Here is a 14,678-nt window from a genome sequence, read left to right on the forward strand (position 1 = left end):
GGCTAGGAGCCGTCCACTCGCTGTTGCTTAGAAAGGGCATCTGGGTAAAAGAAGAAGCTGTTTCTAAAGGCATTATCACCCGCAATCATACCTGCCTTTGGCTGAAACACCCGGGGGGGGGGGGGGGGGGGGGGGGGGGGGGGGGGGGGGGCTTAGTGGCTGATGGCCTACCAGAGCAGGTCACGGAGAAGCATTCAGATAAACAGCAAATCATCATTATTAAAGAAACTGACCCGTAACGTGGCATTTACTTCAATTGGGACTGGCCGTAGGGCGGCTCTTGAGTTATTGAATGTATGAGAGAAAGGAAAGTAGAGGTTGGACAGGGACAGAGAATGGGGACATGAGAGACAACAGGGGCAAGGGAGGATGACAGACGAGTAAGGCAAAGAAAAGCGAGGCTGCATGAGGATAGAATGTCAAGGAGACGGAGCGAGGGCATGGAGGGAGGGACGGAGGGAGCGGTTGACAGGCCTGATGAAAAAGAACAAGAGGAATCATGCAGTTGAAGACGGTGGCTGAGAAATAGAAAGACGTACAGTAAAACACAGGAGTAAGATGGTAAGAAAAAAAGAGAAGGGATGGCAACGACAAAAGAGATAAAAATAAATAAGTAAGTGAGGTAGAGGAACGTGTGCCCCATGTAGAGGATACTGAGTCACCTTCCGCTTCCTTACACTCTTTTTCAAGTGCTGTCAGCTAATCACATGGCTGACTGTGGGGTCAAGTTTGTCCCTGAGGCCATAGCTTCATGCATCCCTTTGGAGTGACCAGAAAAAAATGCTCATATAGAGGAAGGTATAGTGGGTATGCATTGACCCAGAGAAGTGGAAAGAACACTGAAATGCTAACATGCTCAGCTGGACTTAAATTGTAGTAATTTACTTACTATACCACAACTACTTGCTTCTTTGTGGGAGATGGTTTTAAAAGATAATAATTCTGTCGCTTAATTGCTTTTTGGGATAGCAGCTGACATGATACAGACCAGCTAGTAGAAAAAAAGAGAAGGGTCCAAAGTTATTTTTTATTACTTAAAAAGCTCTGCAGTGATTTGTCAAAAACTGACAACTTCCAGCGGGTAATGCGTGATCACTACCCGCCGTTAAGGTGTGCTCACTTAAAGTCTTATCTGCAAATAAAGTGAGATCATTTAGACTAGGGACTTTCTTGCGCAGTCGTACTTTGACCCAATGGTTTCAATGTTCCCAGATCCGAGCAATTCCTTTGGTGAGTACATATCCTGGCAGACAGAGTTTCAGTATGTAAGGCAAACGTGTGCCCGAGGATTTTTCTAATGAAAGACCACAGAGGTTGTATCCATTGGGTGCAGGTTGCATCACATCTTTTCTGATGTCAGTTACTTCAGCCAAAGGTAAAACTGCCCTGGTGAGCAGGTTTAGCATGTTTTCCGGTTGCGGCTCTACATCAACGCACCATCCTCCTTGACTTTTTTTTCAAAACATAGAGGCAAGATGAGTTATTGCCGGTAATTAGTAGCTGGGGGAGTGGGCTGGGCTTGGGCCACGCTTGAGGGGATAATGCACAGATTGCTTGTCAAAGGCTGTGGGATAATGGCAGTGTGTCCGCTACAACCCCCAGAATGGAGGTGGAGAGGACGGGGCTTGGTACTGGCTCTGAGCAGCAGACCTGCAGGAGGCGACTGTTGGAGGGGAGGGAGGCAGAGGGAGAATGGGGGGTGGGGGGTGGGGGGGAGATGGGGAGGATGATCTAACTGTACCCATCCCCAGTGGAGGGATATATGAAAAGAACTTTAACTGGAGAGAGAGCAGTATCTCTCTCGCTCCACCATCGTCATCACGCCTCTCTCATCCTCCTCCTACTCCTGTTATCTCACAGGGAGGAGGGATGCCATATGGTTGCAAAGGAGCTTCTATCTCCAATGTATTCTCATAGCTGAGATGCAGGGTGGGAGGGACGGCCCAGAATTCACCTCAGTCAATCCACTGCTTTGTGATGTGAGGAACAAAAAGTTGGGACTGTTTGCGCGCACAGTCTTTGTGGGTTTGTGTTCACAAATCCTCCATGCGCCTGTAGAATTTCAAGTATCCGTATCAACAAACAAGAACTCCCCCTATTTTCCATTTTCTTCTCCATAGAAAAAAGACACAAAGAATAAGGCGGGAGAAAGTAGAAGGAGACTGGAGCAGAATGGGGGTGGTGGTGGGATGCTGACAAAGTCGATTATGTATTGTTCCCAAGTTATCTCCTTGGCGCAAGGCTCTCTTTGGTAATTAAGAGCGTTTTGCTTTTTTACTCCTCAAAAGTTGGACTGCTTTGGGTAGAACACTATGAATTAATTGTGTTTGACAATGGAGATGAAGGGGCCAAATGCGGCATGAAGCCAGACTGAAAGCCTTGTGAGGCAGCATGGCACCCTGAGGTCCTTAAAGGCAGCTGAGGGCGCCGCTGAGACGGTGGATCTGCTCTAGAGGACTCTACAAACAGTAGATCGGATTTAATCAGATGGGGCTCTATCTCTGATCCTATATCTGTACATAGATCTTAAGAAGGCGATACTGTTGAGGCAGAGACACAGAGAGCAATGGCACGCTGGTTAGCTGGGAACAATCGTCTCTTTTTTTTATTCACTCCAGCTGTGACTGTGCTGTTTTTAGGCCATTTCATGGTAGGGGACCATGAAATAACAGCAAAGTGTCTCTTCTTTCAGAGGCGCCTTTTTTTAAGCCACTTTTCTACTCGTGAGCAAGCACGTTCAAAATTCATACAATTTCACCCCTTACTTCCCTCAAATATGGCCATAATAGTGCATCGAGATCAAATGAGAACAAGATAGTAACTCAGCAGGATACAAAGCTCCCGATTTGGGTTTGCTGAAAGACACACTCAGACAGATTTATTCTCGGTCGACTGCAGCCTGATGGGAGAGAGAGAATCTCTAAACCCAAGATGGGATCAGGAATAGCAGATCTGGACCAATGCCTGGCCTGGAGATGTTGATTTGGGCTCTGGCCTCACACCAAGTGGAGGATTTGATTGCCTTTGATTAGGAAAGAGGGAGCTCACAGCAGACCATTAAACACCAAACATTAAACCTGCTTCTCTGGCTCTGCTACAGCTTTTAGGGCACAGAGATCCTGTGTTGAAGTATCGATCATCATGCTTCTGGAAAGCTCCGGGGGGTTAGACTCCTCCCCGAAAGATATAAAGCTCTGATACTTCTTCCTTGCTCATCTGCTAAAGGGAACAACTAAAGGGAACTCACTTTTTTTTTTTAAGTGGAGCTCCCTGATGAGATCAGGAAGCAGCAACACATTAATGTTGTTTCTGAAGAAACAGGGCGCACTGATTTTAGTGAGGGCTGGCGTTGGCGGTCAAGGGAAAATAAATTTAAAAAGGAATAAAGGAGCGGGAGAGGAAGTAAGGGCAGGAGCAGAGCAGAAAACCTGCAATGACAGATCCATCAAGGCGAGAGAAAGACGCAAGGAAAAAAGGGGATGCAAGTTTTGGCTCGGATAGAGCTGTTGAAAACTTTTGGCACACCGATTTTTCCCCTCCATTGGGTCCCTGTAATGGCTGCCGTTTTGGATTTAGTCAGCGGGCACAGTCAGGCCAGAGATGCTCACTCTGATCTGCCTCACACGCTGTAGCCGCAACGGGATGAGGGCTTTCGCAATGAGACGCAGTGGCACAGTGCAGTGCCACGGCATGGCTCGGCTCCAATGATTTCCATTACATCCCAGTGTGACTAAAACACATATATTTGTCAGAGTGATTGTGAGCAATTACTGCTCCTATTCTTTTCCTGTCCACACATGAACATTATCGTACCAATGAGATCTGCCTGAGAGATGTGGAGTTTTTCCGTGCCCATAGGATCTGACAGAACTGATGAAACATCGAAGGAGAGGGGATCTGTGGGGCTGATTGTTTTGGCCACTCTGGTGAAGACCCTTTGAGCCAGTCTCGTAATAAAATCAACACATATTGGAGACCAAAAAAACCCACATTGGTAACACAGCCTGGACTATTACTGGACATCTGTTACAGGATGAATGGCCCAGGCTGTTTACCGCACAACTCATTTAAATGTTCACACACTGTACCCTTCACCCTTCACAGCAATTGACATACAAAACAGTACATTTAAAACATGTTTCTTAGGGTGAAAACAATAAATGTTAAAGGGACCTCAATTTCAAACACGTTTTGTTGGAATGATCCACAGCAGATGCGTCATTTTTGAATTTGGTGTTCAGTTGGTTGCTTTTGTTTTAACCCTCTGAGTTTTGCATGGCATGGAGACAAGAGGAGGATGAAGCCAGTTGGAGATTTGTTTCTTTTAGTAAAAAGTTAGAACTTAGTTAGCTTTTTGTTTTTTAGTTTGTTTTTGTCCCAAGCAATCGCCGCAACCTGTCCAAGTTCTTCCAAATACTGACATCCAGGTCCAATTCTGTTCAAATGTTAAAGATAATTTATAACAAGGTTATAACTGAGGGCTCTCTGAATTTGTCTCCAGCAGGGCGAAGCTGGAAAGGTGTCCCAAATGGTTTCAATTTTGCAGTGGAAGGTGGGAAAGTCGTGAGAGAAACCCTCAGTGGTTAGTGTGGGTGACGTTTGATTTGCTGTTAGGTGGTTAGATTCTGCTTAGAGGTTTCTTTAAGTTCTAGCCGCTTACTTATCAAAGCAACAAACAGATTTAACCCTTTGAGCTCGGAAATGTCCGCTAATCCCCCTCTTAATCTGGACTAACAGGTCTTGTGTGCAAACGGTATCTTACAAATTTCCAAAACCACTGTGCCTCTTCAGTCCATGACGTGCGTTTGACATTTATTCAACGAATCCAATTGTAAATTCACTTCTATAAAACACCCTGATCAAAGGTTTGATGGGGGTTATTTGTCTATTTTGTCTTCCTGCTTTCTTAATGCTCTCATCTTAAGGATTGGACGCAGACTCTTTACAAATTATACAAGAAAGAGAATTATGCATTCGTTTTCAAGCTCGTTCTCTTTAGACTTTCATGACACGCACAAATTATTTTGTAAGTGGAAAAGTCATTTTTTATTGATCCAGTTATTCATTCAACTTTCATCTTCCAAGCCTTTTCTGATTCCTATTTGTGTCTTAACTACCCTCAGCAAGATGTGCAATCCCCCGACGTACCAGAGGAGAGCAGAGATGAATGCAAGGATTGTTTTGTTTCCATTAAAGAAATATGCAGGCCCTTGTTTGTCTGATGCATGAATACTTCATTTTGCTCTCAGAGACAGACTTCATCTTCTGAATTCATCACTGCATGTGTTATGGTTCACAAGGCCGTTTCAAAACGATTGGCTAAAGCTCAATGCATCTCTTATGGAAATGGAAAAGATAATGCAAACCGTACCGTCAAGACTGAGAGCTTCGGGCCTTCTGACCATCTACAGCAAAACCATCCATTTAGATGAGTTCTCATCCTACACTGTGAGGTTTATTCTGCTAAATGCTACAATATGTGCTCCTGTTTGAAACTACCAGACTATATGTCTGCAATGCTTTCACTGCGTCACAGAAACTATCGTAAGACTCAGCACCATTTCACTGTCTTTCTGTTTTATATATACATATTTTTAGAATCAACCACCTTCAGCAGCACAAACACACGGCACAAGACAAAGACAAAGAGGTTGGGACGTTCGGCACTCAAAGGGTTAAAGGATCGTCACTTTGACGGTACCACATTTGACACTTATGGAACTAGTTATGCACAACGTTGGGTGCCAAATGTGCACCCAGATGCTGCAAATGAATGTAGACTGATTACTGAACAAACACTTCAACAGTCCCTTTAACTTTTAGTGACTTTCATGAAGGGGGATTCTTTTTTTTCTTGGAAATCCAGTAAGACTTGTTGGTTTTCATGAGAAAATTCACATTCAGCCAACAAAAGACACAGGAAAGAAGCAAACGGAATCAATAGGCTATTTACATGTAGTTAGGTTATTAGGGGGTTATGTCGGGTTATTTGGGGGTTAATTCTCTGACGAGATGCAGGCCCAGCTTAAGGTGCTTTGGATATTGGTCCCCGATGCTGGAGAATGGCGTTATTATCATTGAAAACTATACACCGCCATTTTTGTTGGCAATTATTGCACAGTGAACTATCACAACTGGGCAAGCGGGGTTGTAAGATTATGGCAAATATATGATAAAACAACAAAGTACATTCAATTAATGTTGGGTTAGTTTCCAGATACCAATTCAGATATGGAACATTGAATGAAATGAGTTATGATATATCAGCCAATTATTATTATGGCATGTTAAATCTGCGGTGGGTCATAGGGGACCTACAGTTCTGTTAAAGAGCCGAATCACATTCACCCCTGTTGGCACTGCACCTCCTCCAGAGTGGTGGTTAACGGTAGGTTAGGCGATTAGATCATTAGTGGAGTTAAAGGGATTTTATTACCTTTGTCGAGTAGCCACTCGTCAACTACCCGACCAAGTCGGTATGGGATTCTTTGTCTAGCAATAGCCAGGCGCTCATTATCAAAGTTCCCTTTAAGAAATTTGGAGAAGACAAATTAAGAGAGGTTACAAAGAAATCTGGAAGTTGAAAGGTTAGAAGGTTAGAAGGGCAACATGGCAAACGTTTAGCAAAGTTATGTACTTTAAATCAGCTTTAGTTCGGACAGGAAGAACTTGAAGATGTGTTTTTTGGGCTGGGTTGTTAAGTTAGACAAGTTAACAGCATTCTAGTTACCTTGAGTTTAAGTGTTTTTTATGTACTGGCAAGTTAAACAGATTTATGAATTATTTAGATATAGTATGATTACATTTGTATAAACTCATGATAGCTGTCCGCAAAGTGAATACACTTTAGAAATGGATTAGCAGTACTGAGGAAAATTAAGCTAGAGTCACACACAGAACCAGCAATCATTGAACAATAGCATTACAACACTGTGAATGAATAAAGCAGGAAAGAAGGCATTACAGTGGCAGCAAGAACACATTGTTATTTCACATGAGCATAAGATACATCACACAGCAGTAAAACACATTTCATGGTTGTTTCAAGGAAGACATGTTTCAGTTCCCATTGCCACAAAGAGTTTGCAATTAGAAAATCATCACCTCCCAAATCCGACAACAGGAAGGCGTTCCGCTCGGGGAGCATCACTTCACTTTGAATCCTCTACTTCAACTAAAGCGGGAAGGATTTAGTGAAACCGTCAGCAGTGTTTTTCCTCAGGATCCCCCCACCCCCCATCTGTATTAATTGAGCACTTCTCAGTGGCACTTGGCAATTAGCATCACTTCATCAGCGTGCCAAAGAAGTTCCATCGCCACTGTGCAAACTTATTATCCCTCACTTCACTTCAATCAACCTCTGGGTCACGCTGCGCACGTCTCCGGCACTGTCAATAAGACGGAGCTGGAATTAGGGGAGATGAGGGCCGATGGTGGCCGGGCTGGGGGTTTGATGAAGTCTAAAGTGGTGGCAATGTCAGAGGCTTAATTAGGATTTATTGTCTATGTCAAAAGGCAATCTTTTGCAGATTATAGGCTAGCACACTGATTTTTTTTTAAATGAGGCCAGGGTATCCCCAGGCATCCTGCAGGAGGGACAAAGTTCTGGGGAGTTCCCAGAAAATAAGGAACATGCTATTATTATTATAATTTACTGAAAATTATCCAGCTCGTGAGTGAGAAACTAGATCAAAAAACTTGCTACATACACTGTGATACCATTTAACTTTAAGGGTTCTAAGTAGCCTACACTACCTCAAGCACCACATAACTCACCACCAGAGAACCAAGCTACTTATGAGTCCAAAGCCCCTTTCACACACGATCTGCAACCCTGAAATTATCTAGACTTTACTCAGAGAAGCTGTACGTGAGAACGCAGATGTCCTTTTCAGCTGGACTGGGCATTTTACAGACTTTACCCGACCAGCTCCCTAGCACCAAGTCTGAGATATGTCCATTTGAGCCCGTGTATGAATAGAGCAGGTCATTGTCTGCCAAAGTCACAACGAGAAAGTGGGCATATTGATAATGTTTCTATCATGCGGCTTGCAAGAAACCGGAAGAAAACAAACATCCAAGGGTGAAGAAGAAGAGTCATATACACAAAGATGGAAACTTCTGCCAGTTAAGACAGACAAAATCTTCAGACAAATTCAAGGAATGGCAAGCGACTCCGTTGTTTATGGCCAAATTATGAACAGGCTAAATGACAGCGGTGTAATCCGCTTGATGACCTGCCTCCTGCTGTGTGGTAACACTTTTCAAAACTCCATGCAGACCGTTCGCTGCAATAACAAATTATTCCGATACTGCTGCGAAAGCAGTACTTTCTTCTTCAGTCAGTACTTCCTATTTAACAAGCCAAGCACCACAGTGTTCTCTATGCCCTGGTGACTGAGTGACAGGCTGGAGGTAGTAAAGCAAGGCCACTTTATTTCTATAGAAAATTTCGGCAAGATGGCAATTCAAAGTGCTTTACTTAAAACGTTAAAGTGCAGTTAAAAAGAGATAAAAGATAAAACGGGCAAAAGTAGAATATTATACAAATACAAAAATAACAGTTCCAGTGCATTGCAGGAAATTAATATTTGTTTGATTTAATAGGTTATAGGAACCAGTTTGGGAGAGGGAGGTGTTGTATTTTGAGTGGTGCTCTAAATTAGTAACTCAAAATAAATAGGATAAATAGGTTTCGAATTATTTTTAGAATTGAAATGAATTTTTTGCTATTACTTAGGGAAAGCATAGAAAAAAGGTACAGCTGGTTACCAAAACCGAATCTCAGGTACCGGTAAAAATGTGAACGGTACCCAACCCTAGTTGTGTGCTACGTGTGAGAAAGGAAAACCGATTCTGCAGACATTGTCTGGTCTGGAAAATGGCTCTAGTACTGTAGCTTCTATTTACTCCTGGTTCTGTTATAATTAGCCACCGTAAGTCAAAAGGAACCAAATACATAATTGTAGTGAGATAGACACTTCTGTGATGAACTGTTGCTGAGATTTCAGCCGTAAATCAACACTAAACTGAACAACAAAAGTCTCTGACAACACAGTATAAGCAATTTCAGGCCTAGTTGTGAGTCTGGTATGAAAGGTTGGAGAGCAATTGGCTGATGAAATTGTCTGCAGAGAGCCAAGTTAAAGACTGAAGTTTGGGACCGAAATCTTAACAGAAAAGAGACGAGCTCGGAAGTACACCCTGCATCCTAACTAGGATACTTTGATTTTGCCCCCCACCTCCCCCTACTGTTCTGTGCTGCTGCAGTGATCTAAAATAGACCACCACTCAGTTCTGCAGTACCTACTTCCACTCCCCAGGGGTCTCTCTACCCACGCCTGCCTGCCTGCCTGCGCAATAATGGCTCACACAGGCTGAGGAGGAGTGCATCTGTGCGTGAGCATACTCTATATGAACAGTAGTTTGTGCATGGGTAAAGAGGGACACTCAAAAAAAAGATAAGAACTTAGTGGAGAAAGTGGAATGAAAGATAGCTGGCAGATTGATGGAGAAGTATATAGAGGACAAGAGTGGGCGGTTCCAATGTACCATACAGTGTGACTCTGTGTCATTCATATGCTGCCCATGTAGCTCTCTGTGTTCATATGGGTGAGAACAGGATATGACAGATTGTGGATGTTTTCATCTTTCTACAATATATAATAAGGTTGGGGGAAAAAAATTAGATTTTGCAACAATGCAATTAAAAGTGATATGTCTCTTACTCTCATACAGAGAAATGTATCTTTTTAGTTAAGACATTTTAAAATTGGGAAAAATTTAAGGTTTGAAAAAGGTTAATAAATTGCAATATATTGCAGAATATTACAATATGTTTAAAATTGCAACAATATTGTTTTGTGGCATAAGTATTGTGATGATATTGTATCGGGAGGCGTCAGGTGATCCTAATATATAATTGCATATAATAATGATTTTTGAATTACCTGCAATACATTTACAAGGCGGAGCCATTTAAAAAAAATAAAAAGAAGACTTTAAACCATCTGTACTGGCAGCAAACTGTTATGAGAACTTTGCTTGCATCATGCAGCATGTAAGTGTGACCAGTTACATCCATGTGTTCACACTGCACGTAATATTACCTAAGTACCACTGTGCCTTCTGAAAAGGCAGTGTAGCAATTACAGTCTCTCACACACACACACACACACACACACACACACACACACACACACACACACACACACACACACACACACACACACACACACACACACACACACACACACACACACACAGCCCTATTTCAGAGATGACATGGGCACTCTGCAGCAATCACTGAAGCAGAGAAGGAGAGGCAGATGCTGCTGGTAGCATGGGAAGAAGAAAGGGAGAGGGGGTGAAATAGGTGGTGGTGGTGGGGTTGTGTTTGTTGAGAAAAGGCCAAATAATAACAGAGTGAAGGGAAAATAGTGGGAGGCAGCAAGCCCTTAGTGAGATGAATCAATCCTATGTGAATGTTCTCCTCCTGCTGCTGCAGCATCTGCTATCTCATCCACAAATCTGACTAAACCTCCTCCCGCTTCAAGCTTTCTTGTTGAAATCACACTGAGGCTCCCACTAATCCAATGAAGGGTCCATTTTATAAGTGAGATGTGTAACTGTCCCTCTAGCGGCAGCTGTTAGACACTGCAGTCAGGAAACCACTCCTCAAATGGTTTCCCCCTCCTTTTCCTATGTGCCTCCTCTTTGGAACGTTTCCTTCCAATTTTGCTTACATCACTCTTTCCTTAATTACTCTACGTCCATTTTAATTTATTTCTCCCTAATTTCTTCTATGCCTCCTTCTCGTCTTGCTAGTGGGGTGGCAGTAGCTCAGTCCATAGGGAGTTGGGTTGGGAACCGGAGGGTCACTGGTTCAAATCCCCGTATGGACCCAAAAAGTTGGGAGCGTGGATTGGTGGCTGGAGAGATGCCAGTTCACCTCCTGGGCACTGCCAGGTGCTCTTGAGCAAGGCACCGTACCCCCCCGACCGCTCAGGGCGCTGGTTCAGCTGGCAGCCCACTCACTCTGACATCTCTCCATGTATAGTGCATGTATAGGTCCTGAGCATGTGTGTGTATTTCAGGCCTGTGTGTGAGTACTAACAAAAAGTGTGTACACAGAGTGTAGTGCAGTAATTTCCCCATTGGGGACTAATAAACAAATTATCTATTATCTTTGCTCCTTAAAGGGTTGTTTTGTTTTTCAAGCTGGACCCTATTTTCCCATGCATTGTCTGAGTGATTAATGTGAACAAGAGTCTTTGAATTTTGTCCAGTGTTAGCGATGAATCTGGCAGCAGCAATCCGGACTGCAATAAAATCATATAGGGCAAAGTTCATCAATTTCGTCCACATTATTTTTGCTGTTCTTGGCACTGACATGCTCAGAATTTCATCTGTGTCTGACAACACTATGGAAAGAAGATTTGTTAAAAAGTAAAATCCTTTATGTTAAACCAGAGAAAGCTCAACAGATTTAATCTGTAGGGATCTTTTCCATAATGTTGTCAGACACTTTGAATAATAATCTGACCCTGTCAGGTGTAGAAATCGAACGGTGCGCAATTACCCAATAACTTGCAGCTGCCGCCTGCAGCGGTCTTGCTTAATACGAGACCAGTTTCAAAGATTGTCGATTCCATCAGTCACTTACACATAGAAACATAAACATAACATAACAACAAAGTAACCCTTTAACTACCTCCTTCTTGTCTCCCAATTTCCGTTATTTCTTCTTTAGCCTTTGCTCCTTCCTTCTATCCTCCTATGTACGCCCTACTTCCCCCGTTCCTTCCTCCGCAACACCATTGGCTCTTCTTATACGTACATCCACTAGCCTTACATTTCTTCCTTACTTCCTTGCTCCCTGTTCATTATTTCTTCCCTTTACCCAAAGTATCTTCCTTATGTTTTTCCACTCGCTCCCTTAAATCTTTTTTTTTTGTATAAGCACCTTCACTCCCTTTTACCCCTCCATTCCTACTTACTGCCTGGTAACACAGTGAGTATATTATTAGGAGATTAAATGTGGTACATTGTGACACAGGCACTGCCATCCAATATTACACACGCACAGAGTCTGGCTAAGTGCATAGTGGGAAAAGTAATAAGAGTGAAGTGTGTACAGTATGCAAATGTGTGTGTATTCTTTGCCTGGCACACACGAGAGAGAGAGACAACATCCGCATCGTCCAAATAAAGCGCACAAATCAAACATTTTGTGCATTTACTCAAAACAAAGAAATAGACACTGGGAGAAAAACTGGGTAAGTGATAGAAACAGTGGAGAGCAGAATGTGATAAATGAAAAGTTTGTGGCGCCACAGGAAAAATAATCCCACAAAGTTGCGTTGGACAGGTTTTTGTGCTATCCACACGGCACTGTCAGAGAATCTCAATTCATTTGTGTTGTGCTTGCTTGTTTGCGCTCCAATCCTTGGAGAAATAAGTCATTCCGCGTGAACCAGTGAAACTTTTCCCCTCCCTCCCCTCTCCTCCCCACCAACTGAAGCTTGCTCTGCATGAGAATGGGGGGATAGATTAAACAGCTGGGCCCTTGTCTTTTCCCTCACCGCCATTATCGTGCCCGCTCCACTCCCAAGACTATCTCAATGTGAAAGGCAACGAAACAATGCTTTCGGACCTGGCGCTCAAGGAAATCCGATATACAAGAGAGAAATAAATTGGCTCCAAACTGTTGAGCTATATATTCTTCCTTGATAATTCTTTCTTAAATACACAACCTTGACCGATCGAGATCAGTGGCTACCGTAAATTTCCATGCAGATTCACATCTATCTATACATTTCAGGAAGGTCTGTCTGCAGTGTGTGTGTGTGTGCGCGCGTGTGTTATGCGCATATCTCTCAAACCGTTAGTCCAATGGATCAACCATTGACAAGTGTCTTGCTGCGGGCACGGGTAAGTGTGGTGCCAAGTTTGACGTTGTTTGGATTAGAAATGCAAAAGATATAGTTAAATATATAGGTGAAAGAAGCACACCTTGGCTTTTGCCGCTCTATCCACTGGCCCTCTCACACTGAGAACAAGAGACAGAGCAGCGGAGCTTTGGCAGCTAAAATGTACCTCAGACCCACAAAAATGTGCAAAGTAAAACTACTTTGGACTGTCTTCGACTTTGAATAAACAAACAACAATTCCCAAATTTCAGGAAAATTCAGAATCCCACACTTGGAAAGCACAACCTATGGGCAAGCTTATTATCTAATAAAGCAAGACGTATCTGTATGTGTCCATGTTTGGACGCCTGGAACATCGGCTGGATTAACAGCCATGATGGGACCCTTCCTGTATGGGTTTCACAGCTGAGGTGCTAACGGCAGAGTAAAGGCACGCTGACTGAGCAGCACCTCGGGGAGACACAAACTGGAGAGGTGGAGGACGGTCGCGAGACCCGCCCGGCGTGTACAGTCTGTTTCTACGTCAGTGTGGGAGAGCTACATTCTAGCATATTCCAGTGAATGAAGCACGCGCTGTTTGGTCTCGCTCCCGGTCCCCTTCTGTGTTAGTACATTTGTGTGTCTGTGTTAGTGCACGCCAATGTGTGTTTGTGTGTGGGGAGACTCTCCAAGGAGCCAACTGTATATGATGTTGCTCTGCAGGCAGCCAGATGCCCTTGTATAGGACACCCACATCGGAAATCCATCCACAAGAATGGAGATTACATTGGAGACGATTGGCCACCAGCCATCCAGCTCTCCCTCTCTCTCACAGTAACATATCTCTCACTCTCTCAAGCTAGCCTCATTCTGTTTTTTATTTGGTAACTTTAGATGGATTGCTCTCATAAACACTGGATGTTTTAGAGCAGATAGGGAGATAAAGCCACTGCCCCTATGCACTCTAACCCTGTGCTACAAATTGCATTCCCTGCAGAAATATCCATCTCATTAACCAATTTTTCTTCTTAAAAATATCTAATTTTCTTAAAACAAGTGAAGAAATCTAATGGATGGATATTTCAACCTGATTCAGTCATTTTCTTTCATCTTTCATTGTTTGTACATCTATTTTACTGATATGTGCAATATATTTATTATCATTTATCACATCCTAGTTTTTCTTAAGTACCACTGGGAGGGTCATTTGCAATTTTGTTGTGATTATTGTAATATAAAGACAATAAAGGCTTCTTTGATCCTTTCTTCTAGGGTGTCAGTAAGGTGCCAGAATAAGAAAGATTGCTGCGACAAAATCAAGCAAAATAATACGTTTTAGAATATTGGTGCACAGCCAGATCTGTTTTAAAAGACTTTAAGCATTCAAAATTGGATAAAAGTGACATGAAAAAGGGACAATTTTCGCAGTGAATCTTTTTCGTCTGAGCTAAAGATTGCAGTCAAGTTTTCTTCATGTGAGCCGCGCGGGGAAAGAAAGCGATCTACCTACCCACCCCGCGCCTTTTGTTCAGTGTAAATACATCACCCGCCAATTGTGTCGGCATGCTTTTGAAACAAATGACATCTCACTGTTTTAACTGCTTGCTCATCGTTCGTCTGTGCAGAAGGTATCAATCCATCACGCTGATTTTTATTCCTTTGCACATTCTCCCCCCCCCCCCCCCCCCCCCCCCCCCCCCCCCCCACCTCCAACACACACACACACACTCATGTGAAAATCAAAGTTGTCTCTTCTCTAATTACCTA

General features: G+C 43.2%; 1 protein-coding gene across 7 annotated transcripts in view; it reads right to left on the reverse strand.

The window, feature by feature from the left end:
- nrxn2b (neurexin 2b) overlaps positions 1-14,678 on the reverse strand; it is a 589,914-nt gene that overhangs the window by 22,022 nt on the left and 553,214 nt on the right. For 6 of the 7 annotated variants that reach the window (XM_034856686.1, XM_034856684.1, XM_034856685.1 and 3 more), the window contains one exon: positions 6,437-6,526. The exons of the other annotated variant lie outside the window; for it this stretch is intronic. In XM_034856686.1, the coding sequence (XP_034712577.1) occupies positions 6,437-6,526 (90 nt within the window). The remainder of the gene's footprint in view (positions 1-6,436; positions 6,527-14,678) is intronic. 7 annotated transcript variants of the gene reach the window in all.

The sequence above is a fragment of the Etheostoma cragini genome, chromosome 19 (genome assembly GCF_013103735.1).
Source record: "Etheostoma cragini isolate CJK2018 chromosome 19, CSU_Ecrag_1.0, whole genome shotgun sequence".
In the NCBI taxonomy this organism is placed as follows: Eukaryota; Metazoa; Chordata; class Actinopteri; order Perciformes; family Percidae; genus Etheostoma; species Etheostoma cragini.